The sequence below is a fragment of the Diadema antillarum genome, unplaced genomic scaffold (genome assembly GCF_040938485.1).
Source record: "Diadema antillarum isolate AM-2024a unplaced genomic scaffold, OU_Dant_1.0 scf00000103, whole genome shotgun sequence".
NCBI classification, from domain to species: Eukaryota; Metazoa; Echinodermata; class Echinoidea; order Diadematoida; family Diadematidae; genus Diadema; species Diadema antillarum.
In genome coordinates this window covers 6,226,963-6,245,340 of record NW_027270992.1, presented here as the reverse complement: position 1 = coordinate 6,245,340, position 18,378 = coordinate 6,226,963, and the positions used below count along the sequence as shown (strand labels likewise).

General features: G+C 40.1%; 1 protein-coding gene across 1 annotated transcript in view; it reads left to right on the top strand.

Moving 5' to 3' along the window:
• The window catches only part of LOC139719074 (DNA mismatch repair protein Msh2-like), a 37,975-nt gene extending 20,287 nt beyond the window's left edge, over window positions 1-17,688 (top strand). Inside the window, exons 8-21 of the mRNA XM_071630515.1 lie at window positions 4-62; window positions 1,195-1,315; window positions 2,408-2,521; window positions 3,264-3,517; window positions 4,851-4,965; window positions 7,088-7,233; window positions 7,526-7,697; window positions 8,337-8,400; window positions 9,629-9,851; window positions 10,568-10,735; window positions 11,414-11,505; window positions 13,075-13,229; window positions 16,298-16,482; window positions 17,130-17,688. Coding sequence (XP_071486616.1) covers window positions 4-62; window positions 1,195-1,315; window positions 2,408-2,521; window positions 3,264-3,517; window positions 4,851-4,965; window positions 7,088-7,233; window positions 7,526-7,697; window positions 8,337-8,400; window positions 9,629-9,851; window positions 10,568-10,735; window positions 11,414-11,505; window positions 13,075-13,229; window positions 16,298-16,482; window positions 17,130-17,291 — 2,030 coding nt within the window. The 3' untranslated portion in view covers window positions 17,292-17,688. The remainder of the gene's footprint in view (window positions 1-3; window positions 63-1,194; window positions 1,316-2,407; window positions 2,522-3,263; window positions 3,518-4,850; window positions 4,966-7,087; window positions 7,234-7,525; window positions 7,698-8,336; window positions 8,401-9,628; window positions 9,852-10,567; window positions 10,736-11,413; window positions 11,506-13,074; window positions 13,230-16,297; window positions 16,483-17,129) is intronic.
• Window positions 17,689-18,378: the final 690 nt, after the last annotated feature.

The following is an 18,378-nucleotide window of genomic DNA, read 5'->3' as shown; positions in this document are numbered from 1 at the left end:
CAGCTGAGATGGAGAAAACGAATGCCATGAGTGCAGTATCAGCTCTCATCAAGTACATGGAGGTGAGTTTGTGTAGCATCACTCTTTCGGCCATACATGTACATGAGCATTGATTGTCCAGGGAGATGTCAAGTTAAAGGGGATCGCTAATAACCGATCAGTGGGAATGCTGAGGGATGATTGTTCCAATCCTTGTGGGATTCATTTAAGAGTACATTATATATCTACTGTTGTGTGAAAATTATTTGCTTCAGAACGGTCTGATATTCAAGTAATGTGCAGATTAATGCCCCCTCACTGACAAGGCACGCTAACCTGGAAACATTAAATTGCACATTACTTGAATATGAGACCATTCTGAAGCAAATAATTTTCACACAACAGTAGATATATAATGTACTCTTATGAATCCCACAAGGATTGGAACAATCATCCTCCAGCATTCCCACTGATTCCCACTGATCAGTTACTAGCCATCCCCTTTAAGAACCTTCACCAGAATTAAAAGGGGCCTGAGCTATTGATCCTAGCAGAATCTTTGTCAGAGGCAAAATGTCAAACATGTAGGGAAAGCAAACACATGTGTAATATGTGAACTACATGCAACAAGTAAGAGGAGGGGTAGGGATACAAAAGAAAGAAAACAATAGTGGTAGGTTTAGGAGTCAAAAAGGCAGGGAGTCAAGCAGGTATTCAAAGGAAGGGGGATTAGAGCAAGGTGGTGAACAGACAAAAGGCAGAGGTGGGCCAGTGATAATCCCAAGAATCATAGGGATGAAGGTGAATAGGGAGGTAACATCAATCAAGATAAAGAGCACCACATGAGCGCTGTGGTTGATACATGAAAAGCTTTTTCTTTTGTCTACAGGTTAAGACTTGTCAGATAAAAGCCCATCTGATCAATATTTAGTGTAATTAATCACATCAAATAAGAGAATTTCAGTGTTTTGTAAGATTTCATAATTATTACAATTCATAGGCAATTTGGATTTGTAATGTAATGTTTGTCACTAGGCAAAGTGGCAAGTATGATCTCGGTCTTGACAAGCACACGGAATCCAGTCAGTACATGATTATTGGATACTGTAGAAACAAGCAGGACCAACTAGAGAGGGCGCACTGCACTTCAGATGAAATTTATAGTCAGAGTACCTTCACATGGTCTCATCCTCCCTTTTATCATTTTCTCCAAAGCTGCTCGGAGATGAGACGAACTTTGGTCAGTTCAAGCTGAAGACCTTTGACCTGACCCAGTACATGAAGTTGGACTCGGCAGCAGTGAGGGCGCTCAATCTTCTGACGACTGGTTCGGACAGTGAGTATAGGATGGCAGCTGGTCTCTGGGCACATTTTCTGTCCCATTATTGAAGCTACCATTGTCGAAAAATTTGCTCCACTCCTGGAAAACCAGAAATAATTGTGGGCATTTTAAAGGTGCATGGTCCCGGTGTTTTAGTCAAATGCGTACGCGGGCGCACGGCACAAGTTTCCTATAAAGAGACCTATGCTATCGACGCCTTTTTGGCGCTTACGCTTTGACCCACTTCCCTGAGTCCGAAGAAGTCCGATTCACTGTAGTCAGTGGTCCGATCACAGTTCGGCTCATGATTCGGCTGAGGGGGATGACCGCTTTAGTGAACTTCTTTTGTGATGTCATAATAAGAAGCACATATGCACGCACTCTGGCATTACAGACTGCGCGATGCGCAGAGAAGACAACGAAGTCAACGTTACTGAGCAACACCTACGCACTTTACTCTTGATGACAGCTCAACTTCGGTATACTTCGTATCAAGGCTAATGGTAATCGGCAGTATCAATAGCGCCCTCTACACTACCGGGACTATGCACCTTTAATTTCTTGAATTTTGTGAAAATGAAATGCACCAATAGTTCTTATCTGTACTATATGCATCTCGTGCCAGTGACAGTTTGCATAAGTTTCATGCTGCAGAAAAAGGCTGTCGGGTCCGATTCGAAAAAAAAATTCATGCAATGAACATTTCTTGCTTTAGTAATCAGTCTGTCACTTGAAATAAAAAGAACTCTAGAGACATAAGTTGGGACTTAATACTTTATGATGGATGGAGGGACTAGGACAATGCTGTCTTGATGTATGTTGTGTCTGAATAATTAGGGAGCTTTCACAGTCACCAGGAAGGTGTTAGCTTGCATAGATAGAAATTTGAAATCCTGCATCCTGCCCAATATGCCACGGTAGTTGGCCAAAAAAAACCAAAAAGCATTTTGACAAAAAGTCCTGACACAGCTGAAGCAAAACCAAAACGAGGAATCTGATTTCACACATATTGATAACATAGCACACCTGTGCGTCCATATGATTATGTGAAAAGTGTACATGTCTGAACATGCTCTTGATTTTTCTCTTCAATATTTACCTTTGAAGATGCCACACGTGGAGTGAGTCTCCTGAACCTGCTCAACAAGTGCAAGACAGCCCAGGGACAGAGACTGCTCAGCCAGTGGATTAAACAGCCGCTGCTCGACAAGAATAAGATCGGTGAGATCCAACAGAAGATTATTGCAGAAATTGATTTGGATTACTGTGGTTTATATACTGGCCGTAAGACTTACAGTTTGTATTAGATACTGTTCACTTGAAATTATTGGCACTAAATATTTTCTTGAATATCATACTCAAACAAATTTTCATGAAAACAACAACAGGCACATATTTTGGGTAATATTAAATTTTGTGCACAAATACTGTTTTCCACAATATCATGAACAAATTGGCCCAACACAAAATAGTCCACCTTTCCCATCTTATAAGTTTCTTGTGGAAAAGAATTCCTTGTGGGGGGGGGGGGGGGGGGGGAGATGGATCCCAGAAATTGTTTTTCTGCACAAAATCAAAATGTCCCGAAGAAAGTGCCAAAATTGTCAGATATGAGCTTAATTGTGAAATAAATAGTGAATTGCCCATAAAAAAATCAACTTCTAACTACAGATAGCAACAATAACAGTAGTAACACAACTACTGTGAGCAAGTCATTTTGGTATATTTCCACAGTGCAAGACATTTTTTTATAAAGTACTTGTATATCCATGGCATTTAAGGATTGATGAGGACTCCAAAAGGCAAGGCCAGGAAACCTTTGTAGTTTGTACACTAAATCACCACAACACCTACAGTAGTGCATAGGGGTACGTATCAAGTCATGCTCATGTAAGGAATGCAGTGAAATCGTGCTGATGTTCTGTTTGTTTGTTTGTTTGTTTTTTTCCCTTTTGTTTATCAGAGGAGAGACTTGACTTGGTGGAGATCTTCTTCACCGATCTCGAGTTGAGGCAGACGTTGCAAGACGAGCCGCTGAAGAGGATACCGGACTTCCAGCGGCTGGCCAAGAAATTCCAGCGCAAGAAGGCCACCTTACAGGATTGCTACAGGGTGTACCAGGCCATCGTCTACCTGCCAAACCTGATAGAGGTGGTCGAGAAGCATGATGGCGCAAAGGCCAACCTGCTGAGGGAAGTGTTCACAAACCCACTCAAGGTGTGTTAGATTGATCCATGGATGCATGTTGGTAGCGCAGAAAGGGCGTTGAGGTATACGTAGAACATCTGCCTTGCAATTAAAGTTTCAATGCCGCCATCAATGGATGTGAAGGCTTGGTATGACTAGTACGGTTTGTAAGGTCACATTGGTAGAACGGTATAATGAAAATATCAAGAAAATTCAACATAATGATTTTCACTTTTCTCACAAAATAAAAGAGCACTTGACTTGCCTCTTTCAGAAGACGGGGGAATGATATGTACCCTTAACATACGTCTGTAGCGAGTCGAGGGAATGTGTACTTTATTCAAAAGATGAAATTTTGCGGAATTCTCTATATATTTTCCTTATATCGTTGTACGCATATGACATCAGACACTGTAGTAGTATTTTCATCCAGCAGTGATTGTGCAGAAATTTTTGAAAATTCATCACTTTCGAACAGTTTGTCCGATTTTCCTCAAACTTTCACTGATGTGTTCTACTATTATTGCTGCATTTTCTCAATCCACATGTACATGAAGGTGCACTTGTCCTTTAAAAAGCTTAGGTTTAATTTCCAGTGAGTCTGGCTGAGCAATGTTGTCTGTACTCATTCCGTCCCCTCTAGTAAAAAGGCAAAAACACTCTGTCTCTCAAATAGGACACTAAATGGAGGATCCGTTTGCAAGGGAGTCATGACTCGTGTACATTAAAGAGCCCTCTTCACTTCCTCTCAAAGAGCAGGGTGCTTACTCAGTAAAGTGGTTCATCGCACATACCTCCAATGTACACCAGAAAAGGGGCAAATAACACTGACCCCTCATAGTTTGCCCCAGGTGACTCACAACTTTAGTAACTGGCATCGACCAGGCCCATCGTGTCACACAAAGAGGGAGAATAGCACACAGCTCATTCTGTACTTTGTTTGTATGTATATAAGATAGGATCTGTCACTTCTCTTTCTTTTCCCCCCAGAATGACTGCCGATTGGCACAGAAAGCATCACAGCATTGCATGCACTGGCACGGAAAGGGTTAGATGTCAGCAAAGAACACATACTGCAGACATGTTCTCTACGCATTACTCCTTGCTTGGTTGATCTCTTGTGGCATTAGAGATTTTTTGAGATGGAATTTTAACTCTGGATGAAAACAACAACAACAACAACAAAGCATTAGGTGCACTTCTTGGAGCTCTTTTTGTTACAGACTTATTTCTCAGAATAGAAAAAGAATTATTATGTATTTTAGTGTAGAAAGTTGCCTATGCATAAATTCCTGAGCATTTGGTGGTACAGGCTGTGTGATGGAAATTATTGTTATTATTATTTTTTATGCATATGATCTAGGAGCTCCTGATGGACTTCTCCAAGTTCCAGGATATGGTGGAGACAACCCTTGACCTGCAGCAGGTGGAGAATCACGAGTTCCTCATCATACCAGACTTTGACGTGAACCTCATGAGTGAGTCACGATAGCACAGCCTCTTTGAAGGTCCATGTTAATCTGTGAAATCTTGTTTCTCTTTTTCTTTTTTTTTCTTTTTTTGGCTAGCCAGGTGAAAGGCATCTCCATTAGATATTTGTACAGAAGAAAAAAAAGAAAAAAAAAATCATTTTACAGCTGTAGGTCCCTCAATTTTTGTCGAGCCCACCGGAGGTGAGGGGAGACTAAGGGATCGCCTGCTGCGTCCGTCCGTCCGTTCGTCCGTCCGTCGTCTGTCCGTAACGCTACAAAAACTTCAATAACTCTTTACTCTGGGCTTCAATTGCAATCAAACTTCGAGTGAAGAGGGGTCATACAAAGTTTCACATTTTACCATATATGAAGCTCACCTCAAGGTCAAGGCTCACAGGCAGGGGTCAACAAACTTTTAGAGCCCAATGTTAAGTTTTTATGGCGTGTTTCTATTGTAACGTAACCGTAAGTATCTTCTAGTTTCTCTATCTCTGAACAGTCAGTAGACAGTATCTTTTATACGATGTATTCTATGTAGGCTCTACGGTCACGGCCTTTACGTTAAGAATCACGCCAACACACCACACCATATCATATTCGCAGAATTGATCACACTAAATCATGCGAGTCATAATGAGTTCATGAAGATACAGAACTTTATTACCGTATATGACGATCCAATCGACACAAAGTGGGTGTGAAGCCGACGCCTAGCACGTAACACCTACACACGTAACCCTATGGTAACTCGTAGGTGATGATTAGTCTGCCGGAGAGAATTCAGACGGCACGTCCATCCGCTGTAGTGAACGCTCAACAACTCGCCCCAACTACATGGACGCGCTCGCAGATATACCCATAGCATACTAGGAGCGCTAAGCGTGTCTGCCCTTTACACATGTACTATAATTAGTTGCCGAGCGCGCACGCCCTTCCAATACACGTACACGTAAGCTATATACACAACATACTTGTACGCAATCTACATAGTGTACTTAATTGTCATTTCATTACACTATTATGGGTCATAACTTTTGATCCATAACTCCATTTGTGACCAAACTTGGATGGTAGATGTCCCTTGAGGAGTGGATGATCACCACAAGGTCAAAGGTCACAAGCAGGGGTCAACGAACTTTTAGAGCCCAATGTTAAGTTTTTATGGCGCATTTCTATTATGGGTCATAACTTATGATCCATAACTCCATTTGTGACTAAACTTGGATGGTAGATGCCCCTTGGGGAGTGGATGGTCACCACAAGGTCAATGGTCACAAGCATGGGTCAACAAACTTTTAGAGCCCAATGTTAAGTTTTTATGGCACGTTTCTATTATGGGTCATAACTTTTGATCCATAGGTCCGTTTGTGACCAAACTTGGATGGTAGATGTCCCTTGAGGAGTGGATGGTCACCACAAGGTCAAAGGTCACAGGCACGGTTCAACGAACTTTAAGGGCCCAATGTTAAGTTTTTATGGCACGTTTCTTTTTTGCCATAAATTTTTACCCTTTCATATCTCTTTTTATCTGTTATCTCTTTTTTTATCTGTTATATCCCATTCACGTACAATTTCTTGTACGCGAATGGGCGAGACACATTATGGCACTTACCTTGTTGGTAGAAAGCCATCAGCTAGTGGTGGAACACAAAAGCTGAGGTCGACTGCAGTTATGCTTGTAGAGGATGTGTTAAATGAAACAGGTGTTTTCTTTTTTTGTTTGTTTTGCTTTTTCTTTGATACATTATATTTTGATGTTATAGCAAGGAATGGGAATATTGTAAGAGATATTGAAATATGGTCAGAAATACTCCTGTTCAGTGAAATTATGAACAAGTAAAGTTCACTGCAGGGGGCCTTCACAAGGACAGGAGTCACGCAAATTTCGCATTTACAGTTGACTTCAGCTAGGTCTAATCCAAGAGGGACTACAAGAAAATCTTTCAATTTTGTTGAATTTCAACTCACAAAATAGAATGAATGCATGTGTATATCCTTCAGTGGTAGAATATTTCTTTGACTAGGCCACTTTTTCATCTCTGCAGTTGACTGCAGTTGTAGGGGAACCAGGTGTGTGGCGTCTATAAAGATGACACTTCACTTTGTTAACTATCTTGTCATATGACAGCTCTCAGAACCAGGATGGATGAGCTGGAGAATGACATCAAGGCCCAGCTCAGCCGTGCCGCCTGTGACCTCGGACTGGAGACCCACAAGACCATCAAGCTGGAGTCCAACACCCAGCTGGGCTACTTCTTCCGGGTCACAAGGAAGGTGGGTCAGGAAGGGGGGAAACGGGACATACCAGAAAATGTTTCCTTGTGAAGAGATGAAAGCAGGCTGGACATCAAGCAAGATGAAGACATGCTAATGAGATATTTTATGAAACATTCTCATCTGTGAAATGAAACTCACTTAAATTTGCTTGAAAATTGTTAATTTACTGTGTTTTTTATCATGTTATTACTTGTATCTTTAATAATCTATTCAATCTTTAATACCTTAATTGCGTCCAGAACATGAAACTGGAAACATAAACATTTTAATCTTGTCCTGCCATCTTCAGGAAGAGAAGGCTCTGAGGAACAACAGCAGGTACTCTACCATAGACACAAACAAAAATGGAGTCCGCTTCACAAATTCGAAACTCCGTAGCTTGAACGAAGAACACATGGCAGCAAGGGACGAGTACAATGAAACACAGAAGGCTGTCGTGGAAGAAATAGTCCGCATTGCAGGTGGGTTGCCGTGGTGATCTATTTGCAGGTGTACCACACCATTGGGATAGCAACTGTTCAAAATAAATTTTTTGGTGTTGCTTAATGTCACTAGCAATGATATCATTATCACAACCCAGATTAGATCGACATGATATGAAGAGGAGTCCATTCAAAACAAAATAAAGGATGCAGAAATACAAATGCTTTGAACATTCCTACGTTGTGCACAGCACCATAGATCACATTGATTTATGCTAAATGTTGAGCTTATTTGGATAAATTGACAAAGAATGTTTGCATCCTCATGCAGTGTAGTCTTAGAATCACTGTGACCACATAGTTTTTGCTTTTCTGTGCTTTCGTACACAGGTTTGTTACGTTTCAACTAGTGTCACCATGATAGACATTATTGAGGGAATATCACACATTAGTTATCTGTTACAATGTTTATGTACAATAATCAATGTGTTAAACTACCTATTTTTGCTTGCTATGTAAATCATTTGATTTGGAATGGTATGGTGCACCTTGTACTTGTACTTTTGTGTGGAATTGGCTCCCTATGTGTAATTGAAATGAAAACATTGAAAGACAATTCAGTTGTATTTTCAGTGGAAGACTCATATTTTCCCTAAAATGTTTTGTTTGTATGAACAGCGGGATACGTTGAGCCGATGTTGAGCTTGAATGATGTCACAGCTCAGCTAGATGTCCTAGTGAGGTAAGTTCATAATCAGAATACATCAATAATCATCGTATCAATTTTCCAGTAAACAAGGAGTTTTTCTATTTCTTTCTCTCTTGTTCTTTCTCATTATCTTCCATTTTTGCTATCCTCTTCATTTTTCTTCGCATCACCTGTGTACATGAGTATTAATATTTTCTTGTGTGAAATAGTTTGTTGTTTGCTGTAGATAAGTAAGTCTATAGTCAGGGCTGCACACTAACCCATTTTTTTAATGAGGCCCCAGATAATAAGCTCACTATTGCGATCTTCCTGTATTGTACTTTGATTTTTTTCCCCCATTGTTATATGATGCATCAAGCATTACCCCGGGGTACCACGTTGTGTAGCGCCACCTCACGTCCACTCGAGGACAGCCGCAGAGAAATGCATGCACTGTGTGTGCGTGTACATAGTGATTCCCATGCCACTGCATGTTATACTATGCATCCATGGCACGCTGTGATAGCAATAGCGTGTGCTTCAGTGCAGTGCAATGCAGTGCAGTGGCTAGCGCGCGCTAGCTGCAGCACAGAAATAATTTCCACGTTCTGGCAACCCAGAGTACAACCTTTTTGAAAAAATATATAATTCATCAAAATGGCTGATTTTTATTTGGTACCCCGGGATACCATTTATGTCATCATATCTCTGTTTTCTCTCACGATGATTTCTTTATCTCTCATATGCAAAGTTAGCCATGATTAATGATGAATCAATGTGTACGTTTTCAGCAGTGATTTGTTGATTAATTGTACCATGCAAAAACAATGAATGAAATGAAATGAAAATAATGTGATGCTGGATTGGAATATCTGTATTAGTCAATTGCCACCAGTATGGTAGTCATCAATTGCATTCATAGTAATGCAACCTTAGGTTTGTAGTAGGAGATTTCCTTGTTATGTGAGGCATAAAACAAAAAATGTGAAAGGAAAAGGACCTTTAAGATTATCTCATAATATCACGCATCTTGCTATGTCAGACATCATTATAATAAAGTTCAGCTGTAATAGCAAATATGGTCATGCAATGTATTCAGTACAGTGGTGATCGATGGAAGATTGATGGAAGCAATCACGCATTGGTTTTGTGGTCATTGCATTTTTTTTTAGGGAACCCGGACTGGACTTAAATTAAATAGAGACTGAAACCAAGTGTTTGTAGTTTGAAGCTTTTATTCCATTCAAATTCCTATGAAGTACTTCCTTTCTATGTTCCTCAGCTTTGCTCATGTGTCAGCCAGCGCGCCAATCTCGTACGTGCGTCCCACGCTGAGGGCGCAAGGCGAGGGCGTCCTGAGACTGGAGCAGTCGCGCCATCCATGCCTGGAGGTGCTCGATGACGTGGCCTTCATTCCGAACGACGTCGCCTTCGAGCACGAGAAGCAGATGTTCCACATCATCACTGGCCCAAACATGGGAGGGAAGTCCACCTTCATCCGTCAGGTAGGAAGGACATCTTGTCTGGAGTGGCAACAGAGACATTTAGAGTTCAAAAGCTCACTTTGATACCACAAAGGTACCATCAGAACTATGACGTTCCAAGAGTCACTTATCAAGACCAATAGACATTGCTCCATGTCAGTTATTAGACATTACTGGTAGCCTACTCATGAGACAAGTATTAAGTGTATATTCTCTTCATGAAGCAAGGGAAGCTTCAAGCAACAACAAAGTCCTATGAGATAGGATGCTTAAAATTAAACTTATTAGTAGTTACATTCAGACGGCGATCCTTAATTTTGAGGATAAGCTCGTAAGTAAGTATGGAGCGTCAAGTGTTACATGATCTCTTTCGTCACGAAATGGCAATATTGTAACAAAATTGTTATTTCATTGACAAAATTGTCATTTTGTGATGGAATTCAAGTCATTTTGTCCACAAAATTGACAACATCATTTGTCAACGTAAAAACAATTTTGTCTCGAAATTGTCATCTCGTGACGAAAGAGACAATGTACATTGATGTGTTGGTCCTTTTTCTGAAGTGTCCAGTCATAGTATAGTCATCATCTTTTTAGCATGATCTTTCATGAGACACCGTCATTGGCTTAAACTGAAAGAAAACACACTGATATAGCAGATACAAGTATAGAGTGGAGGAAGTGGGATGTACATATTGTTGGACTAAATCTCTTGAGGCTCTGTCTCACCATTTCAGGTGGGTGTGGTGGTACTCATGGCCCAGGTGGGCTGTTTTGTGCCCTGCCAGGCGGCCGAGGTGTCCATCGTAGACTGCATCCTGGCCCGGGTCGGGGCCGGTGACTGCCAGCTCAAGGGAGTCTCCACCTTCATGGCTGAGATGTTGGAGACGGCATCTATTCTGAGGGTAAATAATTGTGATTGTACTCGCAGCAGCACAACATTTATAAATGCTCTGACTTTGAAATATCTAGGTATTCTCAAATTTTGTCATCAGTGTACATGAAAAAACATAATGCTCAAGAAAGCAGTACAATGGGTCTAGGGCAATTACCCCCCGAGGGCAATTTCCCCGCGCTAATACTGGTTAGTGAGAACGTTAGAGTAAAGAGGAGGGTTAGGGTTGGGTTTTAAGGTTAGAGTTTTTGTTAGGGTTAGGATAAGATTCGTGATTAGGATTAGGGTTAGGGTAAGGGGAAGGGTCCGGGATAATTGCCCAGGGGGTAATTGCCCTAGACCCATTGTGCTGCTTTCTTGAGCATTATGCTTTTTCATGTACACTGATGACAAAATTTGAGAATACCTAGATATTTCAAAGTCAGAGCATTTATAAATGTTGAGGGTAATTGATTTTGTTGAAAGCCACAAGCAGTTGGTGTGTTGCAGTATTTCAGACAAGATGTTATGGTTAGCCTATTTATGACAATGTGAATACCTGTAGAACATTAGTCTGTTGCATATTTTTAGAAGAATTTGAAAGATGCTGCTTTGCTCCTCAACCCGCAAAAGAACACATCTTGTAAAATGCATATTGTGATTCTTTTTCTTTCTTTCTTTCTTTTTGTCCGTTTTGCACTAATTGTAGTCAGCAACCAACAACTCCCTTATCATCATAGATGAACTCGGGCGTGGTACTTCAACGTATGATGGTTTTGGGCTTGCCTGGGCAATATCAGAGTAAGTGAAAATTCTTTGCGAAGATTGCTCCTGCATTCTGTACTTTATTTGCATCGATGATAATTAAAAAACACAATCACCTTTTGACCTGATAAGATTCAAACATTGAAGCCAATAAAATAGTAATATGAGATGGTTTTCCTGAAAAGGAAGGGATTTTGTTATTGGTTCACAACTTGTAAATTTGATGTTTTAGCTACCTCAAGTACAGATTTGAAAGTCTATGAATATTTCGGTAGTTTTAAACTTTCCGTTTTTTATGAAGCCAGTACTTAGTATTGAATCTATAAATTGCTTTTGGCTGTCCGAAAACATGCATGCTCAACTGTATTTAACCCTAATCCCACTGGGTTTTTTGAGGGTCTTGAAACCACCAGTGATCTCGGTTGTGGATTGCACGATCCTCGCAAAAATTTGCACTAAGGTAGAGGCCAATGTAATCTACAATACTGTGTAATCAGATTTTTCAAATTTTAATTTATGCATTTTATATTAATTAATCTATGCTAATTTATGCAAAAATGATTTTTTATTTTTTTTTTTGCCTATGAATAAAAAAATAAAGCTCCAAGACTTCTAATTTTATGGTGAACATATTCTTTTCAATATCCTCAACAATAACATTGAAGCAAAAATTCGGCTTCATAATTATTTCTTATGTATTTTATTGTTTATTGAATTTCTTATGTATTTCTCTGTTTTTTACTTTATGTTTTTGTTGGTTTTTGTCAAAATTTGTTGGAGAAACTTTTTAAAGCATAAAGCATAATCAGGCTAAAGTAAATCATTCTCAGCCATTAAAAGTGAAAATATTTTTTTATATGAATTAATTGCAAAAACACAACTTACATTGGATTTATGCACAAAATCACGTTTTGGAGCAATTTTTGGGTTGACAAAATTTTTTTTTCAAAGGGGCGTGGCTTCAAAACAGTATGCCTGGGAGCAACAAATTTGGTCTCAAAAGTTGCGCGATACTTGAAAGAAAAAAGTCATAAAATGTCGCGGCGAGAGCATCATGCGTTGCGGAGTAATCATGCGAAACGTCGAGGGGGGGCCCAAAATGCCCCCCCTGGTGGGAATAGGGTAAAGCTGTATTCTTATCACTTCTTTGGTAGGTTTTATGAAGTAAATGTGGGACAAATTACCTGACATAGCAGAGTATGGAGAATATGAAAATGCCCATATCAGGAAATCATTGCAATTGTATCTGTTCTTTCATATTGACAAGTCTCATATGCATTGTGCTACATCAATCATTGAAATTAGAAGATTAGATTTCTAAAGTTCTTACCAATTTTTCTGTTTGTTGTACATTTGTAGAATGTGATATGTTTCAAGCGAAGCGCCACAGTACAATTGACATTCATGTAATTATGATAACATAATTTCTAGCCTAGGTATCACTGCTAAGAGAAAGTGCTATAGTAGCTCTTCTACAGTTTCAAATTAAATTTCCTTACCCATGAACTTCAGAACATATTGAATATAGCAGATCATTAGTCTATATGAACAGTAGATTTCACAGATGGTATGCTGACTGTATAAAGCAAATTATGCATCCCCTAGGTATATAGCCACCAAGATATCTGGATTCTGCCTGTTTGCTACCCACTTCCATGAGTTGACCGCCCTGGCTGACGTCGTCTCCACGGTCAACAATCTCCACGTGACCGCTTTGACTGCGGACGGACAACTCACACTGCTGTACAAGGTCAAACCAGGTCAGTCCGGCCAAACTCAAACCTTCGCTCTTCAGTGCATGAAGGGCTTTTTATTCGCTTAGTGCAATGAGAATGTTTTTTAAAGAGATTGAGGGTCTAGATTTTCCTTTAAAAAGACAATCTATCAGAGTGTAATTCTGTGAACTAGTGCTATGGTATTTTAGAAGTCCATTACTGAGTAATCCTGTTTTAACAATCTTGCTTACAATGAGGTACTGCTTGTATCGAGATAAATTCACCAATCTACATGTAGCTGGTTTACTATTTCTGTACTTGGCTGCTTTTTTATGCCTCCGCAACGAAGTGGCCGGAGGCATTATGTTTTCAGGTCGTCCGTCCGTCCGTCCGTCCGTCCGTCCGTACGTCCCGTTTTGTTTTTGTCGATATCTCAAGAACCGTGTGGTGGTTTTACATCAAACTTGGTATGAGGGTATATCCTTGGGGGATAATACTTTGTGTGGATTTTAGGGTCACAGGGTCAAAGGTCAAAGGTCACAGGTTATTTTGTAAAAAAAAAAATTGAAATTTCATGTTTTTCTCCATATCTCGCAAATGGTTCAAGGTATCTTCATGGAACTTAGTATATATGCTTGTACTAATGGGCAGTGATTATCTAGGGAAGTTGGGGTCGTGGGTCAAAGGTCAGGGGGTCAAAGGTCAAGGTCAACTCCTCAAAATATCACTACTTTCCTTAGAATGCAATATGCCTGAAGGTTTTTTTTTTTTTAACTTGATGTATGGCATGTATTACCCAATATATATTTTTGGGGAAGTTTCTTGCCAAAAGGTCAAAGGTCAAAGGTCAAGTGAAAGTGCTAAATTCCACTTTTTCCTCCATATCTCGAAAGTAACTCCAGGTATCATCATGAAACTTACATATTTATGCATGTTCAACCTAACAGTGATTCTCTTTGGAACTGTGAGGTCAAAGGTCAAAGGCCAGGTTTAGATAATGCTATTTTCCCATTTGATACTGAAATTATACTTTTCCTCAATACCTTCAAAATTACTCAATGCATAAACTTATAAAAGGGTCAAAAGTCAAGTAAAAATCATCAGTTCCCCAAATACCTGCACTCTGACATTTTAATAATTCATCCAATTGACCCTAGTTCTAGGAAAGTGAACATTCAGCACATTTGTGTCAAACCTGTCCTTTTAATATTTTGCCAGTTGTGTGAAACTGTCATCACACATTGTCAAGACATTGTACTATAGACCTATTAGGAGAACCATGCATTATGGCGGAGGCATATCAGTAGCCGTAGCGATATGTCTAGTTTTTTCAGTATGTTTACAGTGAGATAATGGATATAACAAGGTAAAACTGGTTGTCATGGCAATGTTTTTATAACAGGGTTTCTGTGCAATTTTTGAGGATAAGGAAAAAATGGGAATGGTTAGTCAAGGGTTAGTGTGGTATCATTACTGGTGAATGTAGTGTCTGACAGGTGTCAGTGAGTGTGTGTGATTAAACCTGTAAGTAGTCTGTGTTCTTTCACAGTGTATGATGTAGGATTGTGAGATATCCCTATCTCTAATGTATGCTGCATATGCGATGTATGGTGTAAGCAGCGTGTATGTAAGGAACACTGAAGTGGGCTGTGTTTTCTCAGAATGTAAGCTTTGGTTGGATGTGGCCATGCCCAGTTCACACTGTTCTCCCATGAAGTATGATTTGGGTCATAAAAGTAGTATGATGCAGGTACACTGTGTGAGTTATAGAATTCCTGACTGTAAATTATCTCTTTAATAGTGTAAGACGTTTGTTAGTGTTAAATTAACATGTGTGCCGTTCTGTGCTGGTGTATGATAGGTGTTTCTGTAAGATCTGCGTCCATGCTGTTCTCTGCCTTTGTATGATAGGTGTTAGTGTTAGATCTGCATCCTTGCTCTTCTCTGCTGACGTATGATAAGGAGACGTGATAAACTTTATACAAGCTTTGCTGTCGCTACTCGTCATGTATGATCTTGCCCGTGATAAGTTCCATTGCTACCCTTTGTTGGCTTGTAATGTGTGATGTAAGAGTGTACATGAAACAATCCAATTTGTGTTGTGTTGTCTCATTGTGTGTGTAAGCTAGATATGTGAGTCGAACATCCCACTGTATTGTGATATCACAGTGGGGACACTGTGGCATAGTGGATAAGACTCCCAACTCCCAATCAGAGGACCCGAGATTGATTCCCGTCCAGTGCTTACGTCCTTGGACAAGATGTTTTTACCCACTATGTCCCTTTCGACCCAGGTGTATGAATGTGACCCGCTACAACAAAAGGATCCTTAAGTCGCTGATGGCTGAGCCGAGAAAATCGAGTTTGAAGTCACATCATCAAAATTGGTCAAAACTATCGGTTTTCTGTTTATTGCAGAATTTTGTAGTCTAATGTATCGTCTATCATCTGCCAAAATTTCGAAGCTAAATGGTCAAAGGAAAGGCAGGAAAATAGCGTTTTTCTGGGCCATGATTTTCTGACTTTCAATGGAACAGGAACGTGTCCGAAGATTTGGATTTAGCGCCGCAGCTAGACTCCGCCTCTAGAAACGAAGAAGTGATCTTATGGGTCTGTGTGTGGCATCCTGGTTACTGATTGGTCATGTGTAGACCGCTGGCGCTAAGCTTGAATGAACATCGTGGACGTTGCTAAGAGCATACCTTCTATTGTCAAGCGGTGAGGACTGTCTTGCCTCCCCTTGATCATGATAGCGTTGGAAGGAAAACTTTGAAGGCGGTTTTCTCGAAACGCTGATTTCCTAAACCACTCGATATGCTCTAATGAAATCATTGATATCTCCGCACTGGAGTACTTTCATGAGTCATCTCATGTTATATATGAAATAAAAGTGGAAGAGTAAGGGAATAATATCATGTCATTTTCAGAAAATTGTCCTCCCCGACTTTCGGATCCTTTTGTTGTAGCGGGTCACAAATGGGTACCTGGCAATGCTGGGGTAGTAATGATAGCAGGGTCCTCTGGTAGAGCAGTAGAAACACTGAAGAAGCTACACTGGATAAATAAGACATTATTATCATTATTATTATTATATCTTGCCATATGTGATCCAGGTGTGTGTGATCAGAGTTTTGGGATCCATGTGGCTGAGCTGGCCCACTTCCCTCAGAAGGTCGTAGACTTTGCCAGGGAGAAGGCCGCGGAGCTAGAGGACTTCCAGAGCATCGCATCGTCATCGGCAACCAGCATGGAGGGTCTAGACGAGCCAACGGCTAAAAGACGGAGGCAGGACAAGCAGGTGAAGGTTTTCTCTGTGCATGATGGTTGTGTTCACACTCCATATTTTATATCTTTGGGAAGAGTTTTTGTATCTTAACCCGTTAAGGACGAGTCCCGAGTATACTCGGGCAAGTGTCTATGGGAAATGCGTGTTGTAGCAAAATCAGCCTGCCCTCAACGGGTTAAGAAAAGCAAGTTTTCAAGAAAATTGATGACAGGAATTTTCCTACGAGAATGTGCACTTCAACTGTTATGGCAAGAAAATTGAAAACACCAGAAACTTTCCTGAGATTTTGAGAAAGCATTTCTTCAAAAAGTTTCATTAAGCTTGATTTTACACGGTCTCTATTCCAGAAGATTTGCTCAGTGCGAGTGGGACTTACGTGGTTCTATGATTGAGGATGAACCATTGAGGCAGTGTCTAGAATGCTTATCTGGACACCAAGCCTTGATATAGTATCTTAAACGTGAAGGTGCATCTAGGAATCCAATGGAGAAAACTTATATCCTATGCTACTCAAGTATTCAAAAGCTTTTATCATCTGAACTGGCTGCATGCCATAATCTTTAGTGCAAAAAAATATCGTAGATGGCATGGTACACTATAGTCAAAATCAGCAGCATTTACTTTTTATGATAACTTCTGTCAATTTTTGTTTTCTCCAGGAGGGTGAGGTGATCATCCAGGACTTTGTGTCAAAGGTCAAGAACCTGCCAATTGACCAGTTGTCCGAGGATGAGCTGGCAAAGCATCTCGAGGCTCTGAAAGAGGAAGTGTCGGCGAAAGGCAACTCTTACATCCAGGACCTGCTCAGTCGTGGAACATAGAGAGCAGTGTCACATTCTTCAGCTACATAGTGTGGGGTTTTACAGAAGTTCAGCAAGTTTGTGAAGGAATAGGAGAAATTGAAACTTGTTAGACTTACTTAGACTCCCTCTTTTTCTTTTCTTCTTCTTCTTCTTTTTCTTCTTCATCTTCTTCTTCTTCTTCTTCTTCTTCTTCTTCTTCTTTGCATATTGCTATAAATACCCACTTTCAACAGATGGTGCATTTTTGTCCCACCTGAAGGCTTCAGTAATGCAGTACTTGAATGTAAATAAATCTTTTGTGTTTTGTTAATAAATGTAAAGCAAATAGTCATAGTGTCTAACATTATAAAACATTTGTGCCAAATTTGTGTGTGTATGTTGTGTGTGTGATATGCAGAAAGGCTGTCTTCTGAAGGCAAGGAAAATGTTTATGGATTACACTGTACACTGTACATTGTACATGTATAGTGAGGTACCCGCACCTCGTCAGGGGCCCAAATATCGTCACCCTGTATAAAATTGCTACAAACGCAATGAACAAAAATTTACGCCCTGGCCTATGTTCAGTATGCTTGAAACTTTGCAGGGTTACCACAACCAAGCAAACTGAGGTGAAAACCAAACAGTTTTTCTTGAAAATCTAACATTTATGTAAAGAATATGTGTACATGTTGTCAGTATCATCACGGTCACCCGCACACGTCTTTTACGTGCTTTGTCTATGGGAGAGCGGGGTGGTGAGGTGCGGGCTCCTTCCTTAGCGCACAAGAATTCTGCATCATTCGCGTTTGACAATGATAGCTTCAAATTTCCGGTATTGATTATTGAACTTGTGGTTCCACTTGAATCTTCAGCATTTTTCCTCTATGTTAGTGGGATTTCCTAGAATTTCAGTAACGTAGTGTGATTGAAATGTGCATAAACATTAACGATGAAGAGGTGGGGGTCACTCAAGCATACCAGTAATTATTTGAAGATGCGACAGAGACATAAGTAATATCAATAATGCCAATACCTTTAGTGCTGACCAAAATGTGATGATAACACTGTTGATAACATGAAGTGATTTTAATGATGGAAAAGTTTCTTTTTTTTCTGTATTTTC